Raw genomic sequence first — 17,188 nt, forward strand, 5'->3', positions numbered from 1 at the left:
GCAAAGGCCTGGCTGTTTGGAGCATGACTGAGCACGTGTGACCAGCAGCACTTAGTGCATTGAATGGACATGCCCATTGCTATACACATTGAACACCAGGTGGCGACATATTACTGTATGCAAGAACATATCAGAACTCTTCATTGGGTTGTTTTTTTAAACAGGACATAAATTAAAAGTATATTAATTTCTTATTTATAGTGGATGTGATAAGTATTGGTAGGCTGACCTATTTAGTACCCTGGTGCTCCTGGGCCCCCTCTACTGGTGACTAAATGTGCGAAAACTTCACTTTTACAGGATAAAATTATCTCATATGATGCATTTTTATTATTTTAGGTAAATTGTGGAGTCGAAGTGTTAAACTGTCATACACGCTGTTACACAAGCTGACCAGCAAAAATGAGTCTCTCCTGAAGCCGGGAGACAGGGTAGGTAACTGTACCTTCTCATAAAGAAAGAAAGTATGTCCGGAGATTGCTGCTACAGAAGAAAGGGGAACAGTTCTTGTATCTTACATATTTGGCCTGGAAGGACGGAGCCGTAAAAATGCAGGTCCTTGATCTGAGGCCGGGCATATGAACACATGGGATCTACGGGCAGTACCATGTGATCTGCTCACATTGAGTCTTGTGCTGCCCGTGACCACTTTACAGACAAACGAGCCTCTGAATAGCTTATTTTTTGTCTTTTAGCTTTTTTTTTTTATATATATATATATATGTGTGTGTGTGTGTGTGTGTGTGTGTGTGTATATATATATATATATATATATATATATATGTATATATATATATATTAGTACAGACCAAAAGTTTGGACACACCTCCTCATCTCTAGAACAACTGTTAAGAGGAGACTTTGTGCAGCAGCCTTCATGGTAAAGTAGCTGCTAGGAAACCACTGCCAAGGACCAGCAACAAGCAGAAGAGACTTGTTTGGGCTAAAGAACACAAGGAATGGACATTAGACCGGTGGAAATCTGTGCTTTGGTCTGATGAGTCCAAATTTGAGATCTTTGGATCCAACCACCGTGTCTTTCTAGAAAAGGTGAACGGATGGACTCTACATGCCTGGTTCCCACCGTGAAGCATGGAGGAGGAGGTGTGATGGTGTGGGGGTGCTTTGCTGGTGACACTGTTGGGGATTTATTCAAAATTGAGGACATACAGAACCAGCATGGCTACAGCAGCATCTTGTAGCGGCATGCTATTCCATCCGGTTTGCGTTTAGTTGGACCATCATTTATTTTTCAACAGGACAATGACCCCAAACACACCTCCAGGCGGTGTAAGGGCTATTTGACTAAGAAGGAGAGTGATGGGGTTCTACACCAGATGACCTTGTCTCCACAGTCACCAGACCTGAACCCAATCGAGATGGTTTGGGGTGAGTCGGCCTGCAGAGTGAAGGCAAAAGGGCCAACAAGTGCTAAGCATCTCTGGGAACTCCTTCAAGACTGTTGGAAGACCATTTCCGGTGACTACCTTTTGAAGCTCATCAAGAGAATGCCAAGAGTGTGCAAAGCAGTAATCAAAGCAAAAGGTGGCTACTTTGAAGAACCTAGAATATAAGACATATTTTCAGTTGTTTCACACTTTTTTTTTAAAAAAACTTTTTAAGAACTTTTTTTCATTCCACATGTGTTAATTCATAGTTTTGATGCCTTCAAAGTGAATCTACAATTTTCAGTGTCCTGAAAAGAAAGAAAACTCTTTGAATGAGAAGGTGTGTCCAAAATATATATATTTTGAGATATTATATATATATATATATATATATATATATATATATATATATATATATCTTCTTTAGGGAACACTTATGCCACTGTGTTTGTGTGTATTGATTGGACCCTTATGATATCTGCCTTATTTTCTGTGGCCTACATGTGGATATTGTAGCCATTTATTGCTGAGGTTACAATATATTGCAGCCGCTCTTTTTATATAAGAAAACTTTATACTCTTTGTTTATTTAAAAGGAACCTGTCCGAGATTTGGCCCCTATAACCACCACCAGTGATCTCTTATATACAGCATTCCAGAATACTGTATATAAGAGCTTAGGCCGATCTGTATAACATAAAAAATACCTTTAGGGTCTGTGCGCACTAGGTAGACGTGTTTCTTAAGCAAAATACGCACCCTGTGGCAAAATTCCGCATTTGCGGCAAAGTAAACACACACAAAATCTACATGCAGTTTTTCAGCGTTTTGGTGTGGCTTTGTCGCGGTTTTTAACCATTATCAATGGCAAAACCGCAAGTACCTGTGGAAAAGAAGTGACATGCTTCTTTTTGCTGCAGAAATTCTGCAGCAAAAGCTGTAGGGAAAAAAACGCAGTGTGCACACAGCATTTTTTATTTCTGATAGATTTTGCTGGGGAAGGACTGCATGAACTTTATGAACAAAAACGCACATTTTCTGCAGCAAAAACCGTGGCAAATCCGCGGCAAAGAACGCAGTGTGCGCACAGGGCCTTATTATACTCACCTAGGAGGCGATCCAGTCCAATGGGTGCTGCTGCTCTCGGTCCAGTGCTGCCTCTCTGCAGCGATTGCTGTCCTCCTTTTACCCAGAACCGTGTGAATAATGTGTACTAGGTCATTCACACAGGCCGGCTTTGTGGTCCCGTACAAGCACACTTGGATCTACCCCACTGAGGGCAGATCAAAGTACTGTAATGCGCAGGCACAAGGAAAGGTTAAAGATCAAAGTGCGCCTGTGTGCCGGACCTCAATGCCGGCCTGTATGGATGACGTAGTACACGTCATCATTCACACTGGGGTGGGTAGAAGGAGGACAGCGATCGCTGCAGATATGAGGCGTTGGACCAGAGAGCAGCGACGCTCATCGGACCAGACCGCTCCGTAGGTGAGTATTAAGAAGGTGTTTTTTTTTTCATTATACAGAGCGTCCTGGGCACTTAAAAACATTATTCTAGAATGCTGTATATAGGAGATCACTGGTGGTGGCTGTAGCTTATAGGGGCCAAATAGACAGGTTCCCTCTTAAAAGTTTTTTTCCAGGCTCAAGAGAATTTGCTACAGCCACTCTGAGAGAAGTGGTTGAGAATTTATTCGTCATGTGACCAAATCGCATACATATGATGATATGAGCACCGCTGGAAATAGAGGAGAATCCTGACAGTGCACACATTGCACACTGTCAAGATTTGTTCATCTACAGACAAATAAAGTGATTGTAGAAATTTCTCTTGAATGTGGAAAACCCCCTTTACGGACTGTGAAAGCAACTTTATTTATGCTACTAAAGCATTATTGATGACATTAGCGACCTCTTGAGTGCTGTGGTTGGATTTAGTCTTCTACAATGCGTTCAGTTATTGCTATGCCACTGATTATTTAGGAAATCTTTATCTCACAAACTGCTTTTCACATTGCAGGTGGCTCTTGTGTTTCCCAATAGTGACCCGGTGATGTTCATGGTAGCATTTTATGGATGTCTTCTTTCAGACCTTATTCCTGTGCCCATCGAAGTGCCACTGACTAGGAAGGTAAATCATGACACCAAGCAATTTCCATTAAAGTGGGTCTCCGAAAATAGAAAACCATAAATAGCATAAGGAAATGTCATTGAAAACTAGTTTTTAGATACCTTTATCACACATTAGTAAATTACATTTGGGAGGTAATCACTAGAGAAATAAAATAGCTGCTGTCTTGGTACATTGACAATAATTTGTCCTAGCATGCTAATTGGTCAGGTGCCTGTAAGCATGTGCAGTAGGATTCTCCACCGCACCCCTCTCTATGTGTAGGAAGATGTGTTATATTTCTGGAGATAACAGGAGTGCTGAGGTAACAAGAGGCTGCTCACACTGCTGTTTGTTTTGGCTATCTGACCTAATACTGAAGATGCCATGGGTGTTGAGGTAGGAAGAGGCTGCTCACACTGCTGCTCATCCTGTCTATCTGATTTAATACGGAAATACCAGAGGTGCTGAGGTAGGAAGAGGCTGCTCACACTGCTGCCCATTCTGTCTATCTGATTTAATACAGAAGATACCAGAGGTAATAAGTTTTTAAAGTGCAAAAAGTGACAGATTTTATTAAAGACATGAAGTGGACATCTTAAAAGCACTTAAAATACAATAAATAAACGCTTTGGGCATTTTCCTGGGGTTTCCTGCTGTGACCGGCCATGGATATTACTCTCCTCATACGGGTGCTGTGCACTAATGCCTTATTTTGTATGTACCATGCCTAAATCCTTGGTGTCTTGTGCTCCTGCCTAAGTATAATGCGATCACTTGATTGAGATTAATGTGCATGTGATAGCCCATTGACACTGGATTATTGGATATGCTGTTGCTAATGTCCGGTCCAGATTTATTGTATTTTAAGTGCTTTTAAGATGTCCACTTTATGTCTTTAATAAAATCTGTCACTCTTTGCACTTTAAAAACTCTCATTCTCTTGCTTGATTATGCTTTTGAGTTTGTGCTATAAGTGGGGAGTTGGTGGTACCCATACCCACTATCACCAGCTTATGGTGTTACGGAACATAGTATTTACAGAGGTAATAAGTGTCTGTTCATAGTGCTGAACACCATGTTGCTCTGATCTAATATTGGAGATACCAGGGGTGCTAAGGAAGAAGAGGCCTCTCTCACTGCTGTCCACCATGTCTAGGTGATCTAATACTAGACATGCCAGGTACGCTGAGGGAAGAAGAGGCTGCTCAAACTGCTGTCTGTCCTGTCCATCTGAAGGCAGAACAGTTTGTGAGAACTGGAGATAACCTATAATATGTACTATCATGCTGTTTCCACCTAATGGTAGTGGAGTTTCCTATTGCACATGCTCACAAGTCACTGTTCTGCTAACATTCTAGTATTGTTTTCTGTCAGTGTAGCAAATGGCAGCCATTTTAGGTCTGTAGTGAATACCTTCCTAGACAAAATGAGTGGGATTTGCTAATTAAAGTTTAATTAAAAATTGTATAAAAAGGTATTTCCTTTTTTTCTTCATCGTTCCTTATGGGAGACCCAGACCATGGGTGTATAGCTTTTGCCTCCGGAGGACACACAAAGTACTACACCAAAAGTGTAGCTCCTCCCTCCGAGCATATACACCCCCTGGATGACAAATCCAACCAGTTCAATGCTTTGTGTTCAGGAGGTCACACACACACATGCATTCTCATCTGATTTTTGATTTCAAAGATTTGGAAGAAAAGCGGGTCCAATCTGGACTCCCGGCATGTCCCTTCTCACCCCACTGTGTCGGCGGTGCTGTTAAGGTTGATTTTACAAGGCTGGAGCCTTCACATGCCGCGCTCCTTCACCATCCCTCGGGCTCTGGCTTGAAGTGGGAGCCATCACGGTTCTCACTGCTTTGCAGGAGACCGGTCTCCATCCGCAGCCCTTTCAGGATCCTGCCGGACGGACGCTCACCCCTCAGGGACCTGGCCCTGCGTCTCATAAGCTAAGTATTGAGACGTTATTGAGGGGTCCCTTGTACATTTATTGTGGGGAGTGTGTGTTATTTCACTTTGCTGTGATTTCCAGCCGGTTCTCTGGTTTTTTCCTGAGAACTGCGCCGAGGGTGCCTGCTCGTCGGCCGCATGGGAAAATCTAGGCCCCGGATTCAGATGCGGCCTAGTTTCGTTTTCAGTGCCCCTGCATGTCAGTCATGCAGGGGAACAGTGCGGCGCCGCCCACCGGCCGTTCAGCAGAGGGGAGGACACTCCTCTCTGAGGAGATGTTTCCCTCCCCTGTATTTCTCCTTGGCCCTCCGGTTCCCGCTCTTGGACTACACCTCGCCCCCCCCTCCTCACTCCGGCGCCATTTTATCAGCGTTCACACACTGATCGGCGCTGGCTGCTGCAGCTACTGCATCTGTCTGGGGGTCCAAGCTGTGGAATCCGGAGGGCACACAAAAAGCGGTCTGGTAAGCCACAACCTCTGGTTGTGGACTTTATTATACACTCTCTGGGGGTCATTCTGAAGGAGTGTATTCTTTACTGCAGAGCCTCCACCTCAGCAGCATGTCTCTCACTAGGAGCAAGGCTGCAAGGCTTTACTCTATATGCACTGCATGTCAGCTCATTCTGCCTGAACCGAGCACATATCCACATTGTGATGGTTGCTCTAACATGGTGGTGCCTCAGCCTGGAGTCTCCCCAGTGGTCCCTCCGGCTGCTCCGGCCCCGGTGGCTGAACCCCCGGCTTGGGTAGCATCGTTTTCTAAAGCTATCTCCCAGTCCTTTGCCGACTCCATGGGACAGCTGTCCCGGACTCTGCTGACCATGCATCAGCCCCCTTCTCAGGGCGCCTCTGCTGCTCCGACTCGCTCTGCAGAGCTCACAGAGGATTTTTTTTATCTGTTCCCGGACCCCGTCCTCTTAAACTGAGACGCAGGGACTCTTCTCCTTCCTCGTCCCACGGCTCTGATTCACGAGCTGAATTGCAGGGCGAGGAGGATGCCTTTACTGTGGGCTCGGACGCTACCTCTATGTACCCCATTGATTTATCTGAAGGTGATGCGGATGTTAGTGACTTGATTGCGTCCATTAATTCCGTACTGGACCTCAATCCACCAGTGTCAGAGGACCAAGCCTCTCTGGTAGAAAAACACCAGTTTACCTCACCTAAGAGAGCAAGGAGTATGTTTTTAACCACTCCAGTTTTCAGGCCACTGTGACCAAGCCCAGGGCCTGTCCTGACAAACGCTTCCCAAAGCGTAGTTCTGATGACCGTTTTCTCTTTCCACCAGAAGTGGTCAAGGAGTGGGCTCATTCACCAAAGGTAGATCCTCCGGTGTCTAGAATCTCAGCCCGGACAGTTGTATCTGTGGCTGATGGCACCTCACTTAAGGATCCCACTGACCGCCAGGTTGACCTTCTGGCCAAATCTGTATATGAGGCGGCAGGGGCCTCGTTCTCCCCGTCTTTTGCAGCAGTGTGGGCTCTTAAGGCAGTCTCTGCTTCTCTGGCGGAGATACATTCCCTCGCCAGGGATTCTATGCCCGAAATGGTTGCCTTAACTTCCCAGGCTTCGGCTTTTTTATCCTATGCCATGTCTGCCATTCTGGAGGCTTCTCACCGCACGGCGGTGGCTTCCGCTAATTCCCTCGCGATCCGCAGGATCTTGTGGCTTCGAGAGTGGAAAGCAGACGCTTCTTCCAAGAAGTACCTTGCTGGGCTCCCCTTTGCTGGGTCCCGGCTGTTCGGTGAACAACTGGATGAAATAATTAAGGAAGCTACTGGCGGGAAGAGTACTTCCTTGCCACAAATTAAAACCAGGAAACCTGTCCAGGGCAGGAACCAGTCGAGGTTTCGTTCCTTTCGTTCCTCTAACTGGTCCTCCTCTAAGCCCTCAGCCTCGTCCACTAACTCAGGCAAGGATCGAAAACCCAGCTGGCGCACGAAGCCGCGTCCTCAGAAGAACGGAGGAGCCGCTGCCACTAAGGCAGCCTCCTCTTGACTATCTGGCTGCTCCAGCAACGTCCTTGGTCGGTGGCAGGCTCTTCCACTTTGGCGACGTGTGGTTTCAACACGTCTCCGATCAGTGGGTGCGGGATATCCTCTCCCACGGCTACAGGATAGAATTTTCTTCCAGCCCGCCAAACAGATTTTTTCTGTCCACTCCCCCCTGTTCCAAAGCCGCCGCCTTCTCTCAGGCCGTGGCATCCTTGCAGGCCAACGGAGTAATTGTACCGGTTCCCGCCCGGGAACGGTTCAGAGGTTTCTACTCAAACCTCTTCCTAGTCCCCAAGAAGGACGGTTCCTTCCGGCCCATCCTGGATCTCAAGCTTCTCAACAAGCATGTTCAGGTGCGGCACTTTTGCATGGAATCTCTGCGATCGGTCATTGCCTCAATGACCCAAGGAGATTTTCTAGCATCCATCGACATCAGAGATGCCTATCTGCATGTGCCAATTGCAGTTTCACACCAGCGTTGGCTACGTTTTGCAATCGGAGAGGAACATTTCCAATTCGTGGCTCTCCCCTTTGGGTTAGCCACGGCCCCTCGTGTATTCACCAAGGTCATGGCAGCAGTGGTTGCGGTTGTGCACCTTCAGGGGTTGGCAGTGATTCCTTACCTGGACGACCTTCTAGTCAAGGCTTCATCCAGTGCAGACTGTCAGCGGAGTGTCTCACTCACTCTCGCCACGCTTGTTCAATTCGGGTGGCTTGTCAATCTGCCCAAGTCCACTCTGACCCCGACCCAGAAACTTACGTACCTGGGGATGCAATTCGAGACTCTGCCGGCACTTGTGAAGCTGCCCTTTAGTCAAACAGCAGTCCCTTCATCTGGCGGTGCGTTCTCTGTTGAAGCCCCGCCGTCATTCCATCAGGCACCTCATGCAGGTGCTGGGTCAGATGGTGGCGTCAATGGAAGCGGTTCCCTTTGCCCAGTTCCATCTGCGTCCTCTGCAGCTGGACATTCTCCGCTTTTGGGACAAGCGGAACTCTTCCTTGCACAGGCTAGTGGCTCTGTCACCACAGACCAGGAGCTCTCTTCAGTGGTGGCTTCGGCCCCTCTCTCTGTCTCGGGGACGCTCCTTTCTGACTCCTTCCTGGGTGATCCTCACCACGGATGCCAGTCTCTCCGGCTGGGGAGCAGTATTTCTCCACCACCGAGCACAGGGCACTTGGACTCCGTCCGAATCAGCCCTCTCGATCAATGTGCTGGAAATCAGAGCTGTGCTTCTAGCTCTTGTAGCCTTTCACCACCTGTTGGCGGGCAAGCACATTCGAGTCCAGTCGGACAACGCGACAGCAGTTGCCTACATCAATCACCAGGGCGGGACTCGCAGCCGCCTAGCAATGTTGGAAGTTCAACGTATCCTTCAGTGGACGGAGGACTCCAAGTCCACCATATCCGCAGTCCACATCCCAGGCGTAGAAAACTGGGAGGCAGATTCTCAGCCGTCAAACCGTGGACAGCGGCGAGTGGGCCCTGCATCCGGCAGTGTTCCGGTCAATCTGCCGCAAGTGGGGCACTCCGGAAGTGGATCTAATGGCATCCCGGCACAACAACAAGGTCCCGGTTTACGTGGCTCGCTCCCACGATCCTCAGGCCTTGGCAGCGGACGCGCTGGTTCAGGATTGGTCCCAGTTCCGTCTGGCCTACGTGTTTTCCCCTCTAGCTCTCTTGCCCAGAGTCCTGCGCAAGATCGGAATGGAGGGCCGTCGGGTCATAATCATTGCTCCAGACTGGCCCAGGCGAGCTTGGTACCCAGACCTGCTCCGTCTGTCCGTAGAGGTGCCGTGGCATCTCCCGGACCACCCAGACCTTCTCTCTCAAGGTCCATTTTTCCGCCAGAATTCTGCGGCTCTCAGATTGACGGCGTGGCTCTTGAGTCCTGGATCCTGACGGCTTCAGGCATTCCTTCCGAGGTCATCTCCACTATGACTCAGGCTCAGAAGTCTTCCTCGGCCAGGATTTACCACAGGACTTGGAGAATTTTCCTGTCCTGGTGTCGCTCTTCCGGCCATGCTCCTTGGCCGTTTTCTTTGCCGACTATCCTGTCCTTTCTACAGTCCGGTCTGCAGCTAGGACTATCCCTCAATTCCCTCAAGGGACAGGTCTCGGCTCTGTCAGTGTTGTTCCAGCGGCGTATCGCCCGACTGGCCCAGGTGCGCACCTTCATGCAGGGCGCATCTCACATCATTCCTCCTTACCGGCGGCCTTTGGATCCCTGGGACCTTAATCTGGTCCTCACGGCCTTACAGAAACCCCTCTTTGAGCCTCTTAGGGAGGTTCCTTTGTTTCGACTTTCACAGAAAGTGGTCTTTCTGGTGGCCATAACTTCTCTCAGGAGAGTCTCTGATTTGGCTGCGCTCTCTTCGGAGTCACCCTTTTTGGTTTTTCACCAAGACAAGGTGGTTCTCCGTCCGACTCCGGACTTTCTCCCTAAGGTGGTGTCTCCTTTCCACCTTAACCAGGACATTTCATTGCCTTCCCTTTGTCCGGCCCCTGTGCATCGCTTTGAGAAAGCGTTGCATACTTTGGATTTGGTGCGGGCGCTCCGAATCTATGTGTCACGCACCGCCGCTCTTAGGCGGTGCACTTCTCTTTTTGTGCTAACCACGGGTCAGCGCAAGGGTCTTTCGGCTTCTAAACCGACCCTAGCTCGTTGGATTAGGTCGGCCATATCCGATGCCTACCAATGTTCTCAGGTGCCTCCACCGCCGGGGATTAAGGCGCACTCGACCAGAGCTGTCGGTGCCTCTTGGGCTTTCAGGCACCAGGCTACGGCTCAGCAGGTCTGTCAGGCTGCCACTTGGTCTAGTCTGCACACCTTTTCGAAGCACTACCAAGTGCATGCTCATGCTTCGGCAGATGCGAGCTTGGGCAGACGCATCCTTCAGGCGGCTGTCACCCATTTGTGAAGTTAGGTTTTGCCTACTTCTCAGTTTTCTGTTTATTCCCACCCATGGACTGCTTTGAGACGTCCCATGGTCTGGGTCTCCCATAAGGAACGATGAAGAAAAAGAGAATTTTGTTTACTTACCGTAAATTCTTTTTCTTATAGTTCCGACATGGGAGACCCAGCACCCTCCCTGTTGGCAGTTCTTGTTCCGTGTGTTTTCACCGGCTGTTGTTGTAGACAGAGGTGCCGGTTATTCCGGGTTTTACTCTATCTCTACTTGTGGGTGGATGTCCTCCTTCAGCTTTTGCACTAAACTGGTTGGATTTGTCATCCAGGGGGTGTATATGCTCGGAGGGAGGAGCTACACTTTTGGTGTAGTACTTTGTGTCCTCCGGAGGCAGAAGCTATACACCCATGGTCTGGGTCTCCCATGTCGGAACTATAAGAAAAAGAATTTACGTTAAGTAAACAAAATTCTCTTTTTTTTCTTTTTATGGAAAGCCCCTTTCCAGAGAATCTGTTCTCAAAGCCATCACTGAAAACCTTAAAATGGACATGTCACTGTTCCCAAGATAACTCCATTCATATCTTTTATTTAGTCAACCAATTGTAGCAATACTGAGAAGTCACCTAGTTAATACATATGCAAGTGCTCTGGGTGTGGTGGAGCACTTCCCGAGCCTCGGCCTCTCTGGCTTGATTTCCCAAATAGCGTAACCTCCTTCTGCTATGACAGCTTGTTGGCTCTGTGAAGTCAATCTGTAATGATTGCGTATGAGTAATACTTTACCTACTGTGGCCATTTGGTTTGAGGCTTTACAACCCACAGCATTGTACAGATGTAAGCATTCTTGACGTCACCGACCCAGTGAGTTGGGAGTCAAGCGAAAAGAAGGTGGTAGGAGGAAAATAAAGCAGAGAGGCGGAGACTCGGGAAGTGCTTCACCACACCCAGAGCACTTCTAGCCTTAGTTGCGTGTGGCTTAAAACGGCTATATCTTGGTAATGGAGCAACAGATTATAGCGATATCAATTTGCCTCATCTGGTAATAAGCTGCTTGCCCATATGATCGTCTTGGGGGGAGGGGGATCTTGCTGACAGATCCCCATAAAAACTGTAGCATTCTTGTACTGACCACTTATACTTCTCTGTTTTGCAGGATGCAGGCAGTCAGCAGATCGGCTTCCTCCTGGGCAGTTGTGGAGTTTCACTGGCTCTAACCACAGATGTGTGTCAGAAAGGACTACCTAAAGCCCAGACCGGAGAAGTAGTGACTTTTAAAGGTAAAAGCCCAACCGGGCTGTGTAGTTCATTATTTTTGGAGAAAAGGACTCTGTTGTGGGGAGGACAGAAAGCCCTACATTACATAAGTCACATAATTACCTCCTCAAATGGATCATAAAACTATGACTAGATGGTGGTCCATTCTTTTGAAGCCCAATAATATTAATGAGGATTACAGTCCTATTGTCAAGATTTAAAAGGAATCTATCACATGTTTTTTGCCACCTAATCAGAGAGCAGCCTAACATAGGGGCGGAGATCCTGACTTCAGCAGTGTCACCTACTGGGCTGCTTTGTGTAGTTTTGATAAAATCATCAAATTAATCAGCAGTAGATTATCATTACAGGACTACTTGGCGTGCTGTAGCTAGTCCAGCATATTCATGAGCTCTGTATAACTACTAGATCTGCAGCAGAGAAAACATTGATTGTATCAAAGTGACAGCAAACAGCTCAGTAAATGACACATCGCTGGAATCAGGGTCTCTGTCTCTACATTATGCTGCACTCAGATGGGGGAGCAAAAACCTGGTGACAGATTTGCTTTAAAGGGAAATATGGCGTTCATGCTCCAAGACCGTGCAACTCAGAGTATATTATTCATAAAAAGCCTGGATTACCAATATACGTAGAGGAGTTCTGAATATCACTGAACAAATCAGGATAGGAAAAAAAACTATTTAGGATTAAATAGGAAATGGTTCTTAAATGGATTAAACAAGATAAAGGATGATGTTAACAGTGACACAGGAAAGGTTTGTAGCAAAATGGATATAATGATACTTTTTAGCTTGTATTTAAAGGGATTTTTTTTCTATGCTAGCACAATATATATCCAATCATTTTGTAAAGATCTCTGGACTATTAAACAGATTTTGATAGATTAAGGTGACAAAAGAAAATGGTGCTGTGTCCCACATTTATGATTACTAAATAATAATAATATACAGGAAACATTCAAAAAGCTAAAATATCCAAAAAATGATGAAGAATTGAACATGGTTCTATAGGTTGAAAAAAGCCCTAGGTCCATCTAGTTCAGCCTTCCTCTACTACTATATATATATCTATATATATATATATATAATATGTATATATGTATATATGTATGTGTGTACATATATATATATATATATATATATATATATATATATATATATATATATATAAAAAATTACTAATTTGGGACTCGAGCATTATCACTGTTCAAACATATATTATTATATGTATATATATACATATACATATATATATATATATATATATATATATATATATATATATATATATATAAATATAAATTTATATATATATATAAATATAAATTATTTTTTATATATATTTTATTTATTTTTTATTTATTTTGTCACTAAATCCTGTAAAATAAAAGTTATGTGTGTTGAGGAAATCAGAAGGCTGTAGCAGAGTAAAATGCTGAGTTTACTAAAATCACAGGACAACCCCGATATCCGATGCTTACACTGGTACTTCATTTCTCTGGTACCAAGACCCACGAGAACTTCCCTCATCCAGCATCACACATACACTCTAGAGGTTGTGCAATATTTCCAGTACCAAACAGTAATTTGCTGATGTCAAATTAAATATCCGTGTTCCGATCCTATATGACAAGTGTATTAACCAATACTGTTCTCCCAGTATGTGAAGAATAGACACTCGTGGACTGAAAGTATTGCCCGTGTCCTAATTTGAATATTACCTCTAAGGGTCCAGGGGATATTACTCTGATTTAGTCATAGAAAAATCCCCAATTGTGAAAATATTTAATTTTTATTCAATTAGAAAAATACCACCAATATGTGCACATAGATATACAACTCAATTGTCTTACGCCAATTAGATGGCAACCCCTGATCTTGAATATCAAGACCAGGGTTTAAAAATAACCAAAAAAGACAAATTGATACAATTTAAAATACATAACCATGGTGTTGGTTCACAGCAGGACACATTGCAATAACCAAACTTAACTTGGTATCTCCTAATGGAACTATGTTGGCACAGATAAGCACTACAGATAAGCACGCTGTGCCAACATAGTTCCATTAGGAGATACCAAGTTAAGTTTGGTTATTGCAATGTGTCCTGCTGTGAACCAACACCATGGTTATGTATTTTAAATTGTATCAATTTGTCTTTTTTGGTTATTTTTAAACCCTGGTCTTGATATTCAAGATCAGGGGTTGCCATCTAATTGGCGTAAGACAATTGAGTTGTATATCTATGTGCACATATTGGTGGTATTTTTCTAATTGAATAAAAATTAAATATTTTCACAATTGGGGATTTTTCTATGACTAAATCGTGTCCTAATTTGACAATTATCTTTCTGATCCAAGTATTGTTTGATGGGATTATACAGAACCCCAATAGGAACCAAACCAGAAAGGGTCAGAGTTCAATTACGATAAGTTGGCAAGACTGGATTTGTCTAATGGCTGTTCTTGTCTACTTCTTAGGTTGGCCTCGTCTGGCATGGTTTGTTATTGATGGAAAGCACTTAATGAAGCCTCCCAAAGACTGGCATCCACATATAGGGGATGCCAGCAATGATCCCGCTTATATTGAGGTAAATGTATAGTTTATTCTTAACGGTTTTTTTTATGCAAATAGTTGTTCAAAGAGGAAGAGGAAAGAATCTGTAGCGCAATCTATTTCTAAGTAATGTTCTTAAAATTCAGTATCGACCCTCTAGCGAGCCCTGCTGTATGACGTGGGGGGCTGTCGCATTGTGTTTTGTATCTCTTCAGTGGTCCCATCGAGGCTTGAGTCTGAAACCCGCCGCAAAACGGGATTCAGATGTATGCATCGACTGGGCCATTGACTATAAAGGTGCAGATAAAGTTTACTACAACTGTGTGTACACATCCAGTAGGAGTATATGCTTGAAAATGGTGCACGACAGCACATGGTGACTCCGTCTGCACCATTATAGTCTATGGCCCCATAAGCCCTGACTGGTCCACTGACCGCAGGATAAAACGCACGTGAAAGCACCCTGAGGATAAGAAGCCAAACTAGAAATGTCATTTGCAGACATGTTTTCAGGTTTTTACTCCTCATCAGTGCAAAGCAGGAGATCAGATTTGGCTGAATGAGAGGTCTCTGATAGTTTTCAAGGGGTAAGGTTTCTCTTTTTGGGGAGCACCCAGTCAGTGTAGAGAAACTTAGTAGCCATGTATTGCGCCCATGGGAATTAAAATATGCATTTATGATTGTCTGTGATGTAACGAATAAATAATCTGTTTAATAAACATGATATAAAAAATACTCGAGGACACGAACTCTAGCGCCTCCTATTGGATGTAGCAATCCTAAAAGTCAGTATGGACTCTTATCACAATGACATGTGATGTAGGAGCCCGGAGCTGATTGGCTGAGGTGTCTAAATTGGTTTTGTTAAAGAGGAACACTGACCCTGAAGTTTATGCTGTTCTGTTTCTGTATAGCCAGTAGGAGATGTAGAAATGTTTTTCGTTTCTCTATACGTTTCAGAAGAGACCGCTGTGTATGTACGTTCCCTTGGTATAAATGAGCAATATGGGGGTCTTCACCCCGTTTTCTTAGATCAGTAGAGCCCTTAAAGATCAGACAACTATGGTATGTTTTATCACTCTAGTCATCCATCTAAAGTCCTCTCTGAACTATAGACTGTGCAGCCTGGTTCTGCCGACGTGTTGCTTTTTTCCATTTCCTCCCCTTATTTTGGTAACTTTTCAGGTAGTAGGAATGGGGGCAGAATGAATGAGTAGTAAATGACCAAATCATTTTCAGCTTTGTTAAATATCATAATTTGAACTCTCAATGTAGCAAAAAGGTAATCCACAAAAAATAAAAATCACCCATCTATAAGATTGGTCATAATGGTGGGAGTCCTGAATTCCTTCCCAGGTGACCCAACATATGATTTAATAGTAGCTCATATGTCTGGATGGGGTTAAAGGGGTGGTCCACTAAAAAGCAAAATGGCCACATTGATGTAAAACAGAGACAGAAGGCTTTTTCTGAATACCTTCTGTTGTCCATTTTGCCTGTGAGCGGCGCTATCGCGGTCTGCTTATCCCCATACATGACCTCCGGGTGCAGTGACCTCTGATGTCCGGTGATGTCACATCCACTTTCGGAATTGGAAGGTGACCCGACATCACCGAGGCGGGCCCCAGTCTCCCTGAATGGGTTGTGAGCAGAGTTTCACCACACATCACAGCCCAGCATGTCACGCGTTATTTCCTTCACCGCAGAGCGCCATAAGCAGGAGCGATGCTGGGCTGTGATGAACTATAGCCCAGTCTCTCAGGAAGACTGGGGCCCGCCTCGGTGATGTCGGGTTAACTTCCAATTCCGGAAGACATCATAGTACATCAGAGGTTATGTGATGTAGCAGGGCCGCCACCAGGGGGGACAAACAGGACTCTAGTCCAGGGCCCCAACAGAAGGGGGCCCCTTCACGCTTAATTTATTGGCTTACAAACCAGGGGCACTGCGTAACTACCGCGGTCGCAGCAGGGGTTGCCTGTGCCACTCAGTGCAACGGGGCCCGTACACTGGCCCGCCGTCCCCTGCGTCTTGACCTCGGCTGACCCCCCCCCCCCCCCCCTTTCCCTCCCCGCAGTGAGGAAAGTCAGTGCGACACTATCCGGCGTGGACTCATTCCTCATTCTCCTGGCTGCGTCTCCTGCGCTGTGGAAGCTCAACGTAGTGACGTCACCACGCTGCAGGCAGGAGGTTCACACAGCAGGGACCGGACCCATTTGGAGGAATCTTTGGCATGTGGGGTCATGGCCTTAATGTGCGATTGGTGAGGATGTGGTGCAGAGGTGGAGGTTTTCCAAGATTGGCGGTGGGACTGTGGAAGGTGTGAGGGGTGGAGGCGGAGCAGGGATTGAGGTGGAGCTGGGGTGGAGTCTCAAGGGGGCCTCGAAATTATGCCAGTCAGGGTCTCTGAAATTCCTAGTGGCAGCCCTGGATGGAGGATGACCGGACAGTGATGGCGCCACTCACAGGCAGAATGTACAACAGAAGATATTTAGAAAAAAAACTTCTGTCACAACTTTACACCGATGTGGCCACTATGCTTTGTAGTGGACCACCCCTTTAAGGTAGGATATACCCCAAAATGGTGACACTGACAAATACAACTTATACAGCGACGTCGAAAAAAACCAAAGTGTGGACATGAAGGCTAAAATAGGCAATGTCTTTAAGGGGTTGGTATAGCATTACAGAGTATGAGCTCACTTTTATACTGATTCTTACTTTTTCTTTTCTGAAGTATAAAACCAGCAAAGAAGGCAGCACTATGGGTGTGACGGTGTCTCAGTCGGCCATGCTGGCACACTGTCACGCACTGACACAAGCATGTGGCTACTCAGAAGGTGAGCGAGTCGGTCACGTTACATTGTTTATTATATCCATGCTATCCAATGATTTTAGAATTGGGAAGTGCTTTAGAGGGGTTCTCCCCTCCCGAGCATCAGCAGCTGTGCGTTTATTCTTTGTGACATATCTAGATGCTCATAATTGTGATTTTTGCA

General features: G+C 45.7%; 1 protein-coding gene across 10 annotated transcripts in view; it reads left to right on the forward strand.

Annotated features, from left to right (window-relative positions):
• The window catches only part of DIP2A (disco interacting protein 2 homolog A), a 184,217-nt gene that overhangs the window by 121,523 nt on the left and 45,506 nt on the right, over window positions 1–17,188 (forward strand). For all 10 annotated transcript variants that reach the window (XM_075317444.1, XM_075317446.1, XM_075317445.1 and 7 more), the window contains 5 exons: window positions 340–431; window positions 3,409–3,519; window positions 11,509–11,632; window positions 14,114–14,223; window positions 16,927–17,029. In XM_075317444.1, coding sequence (XP_075173559.1) covers window positions 340–431; window positions 3,409–3,519; window positions 11,509–11,632; window positions 14,114–14,223; window positions 16,927–17,029 — 540 coding nt within the window. The remainder of the gene's footprint in view (window positions 1–339; window positions 432–3,408; window positions 3,520–11,508; window positions 11,633–14,113; window positions 14,224–16,926; window positions 17,030–17,188) is intronic.

This window comes from Anomaloglossus baeobatrachus, chromosome 7, assembly GCF_048569485.1.
Source record: "Anomaloglossus baeobatrachus isolate aAnoBae1 chromosome 7, aAnoBae1.hap1, whole genome shotgun sequence".
NCBI classification, from domain to species: Eukaryota; Metazoa; Chordata; class Amphibia; order Anura; family Aromobatidae; genus Anomaloglossus; species Anomaloglossus baeobatrachus.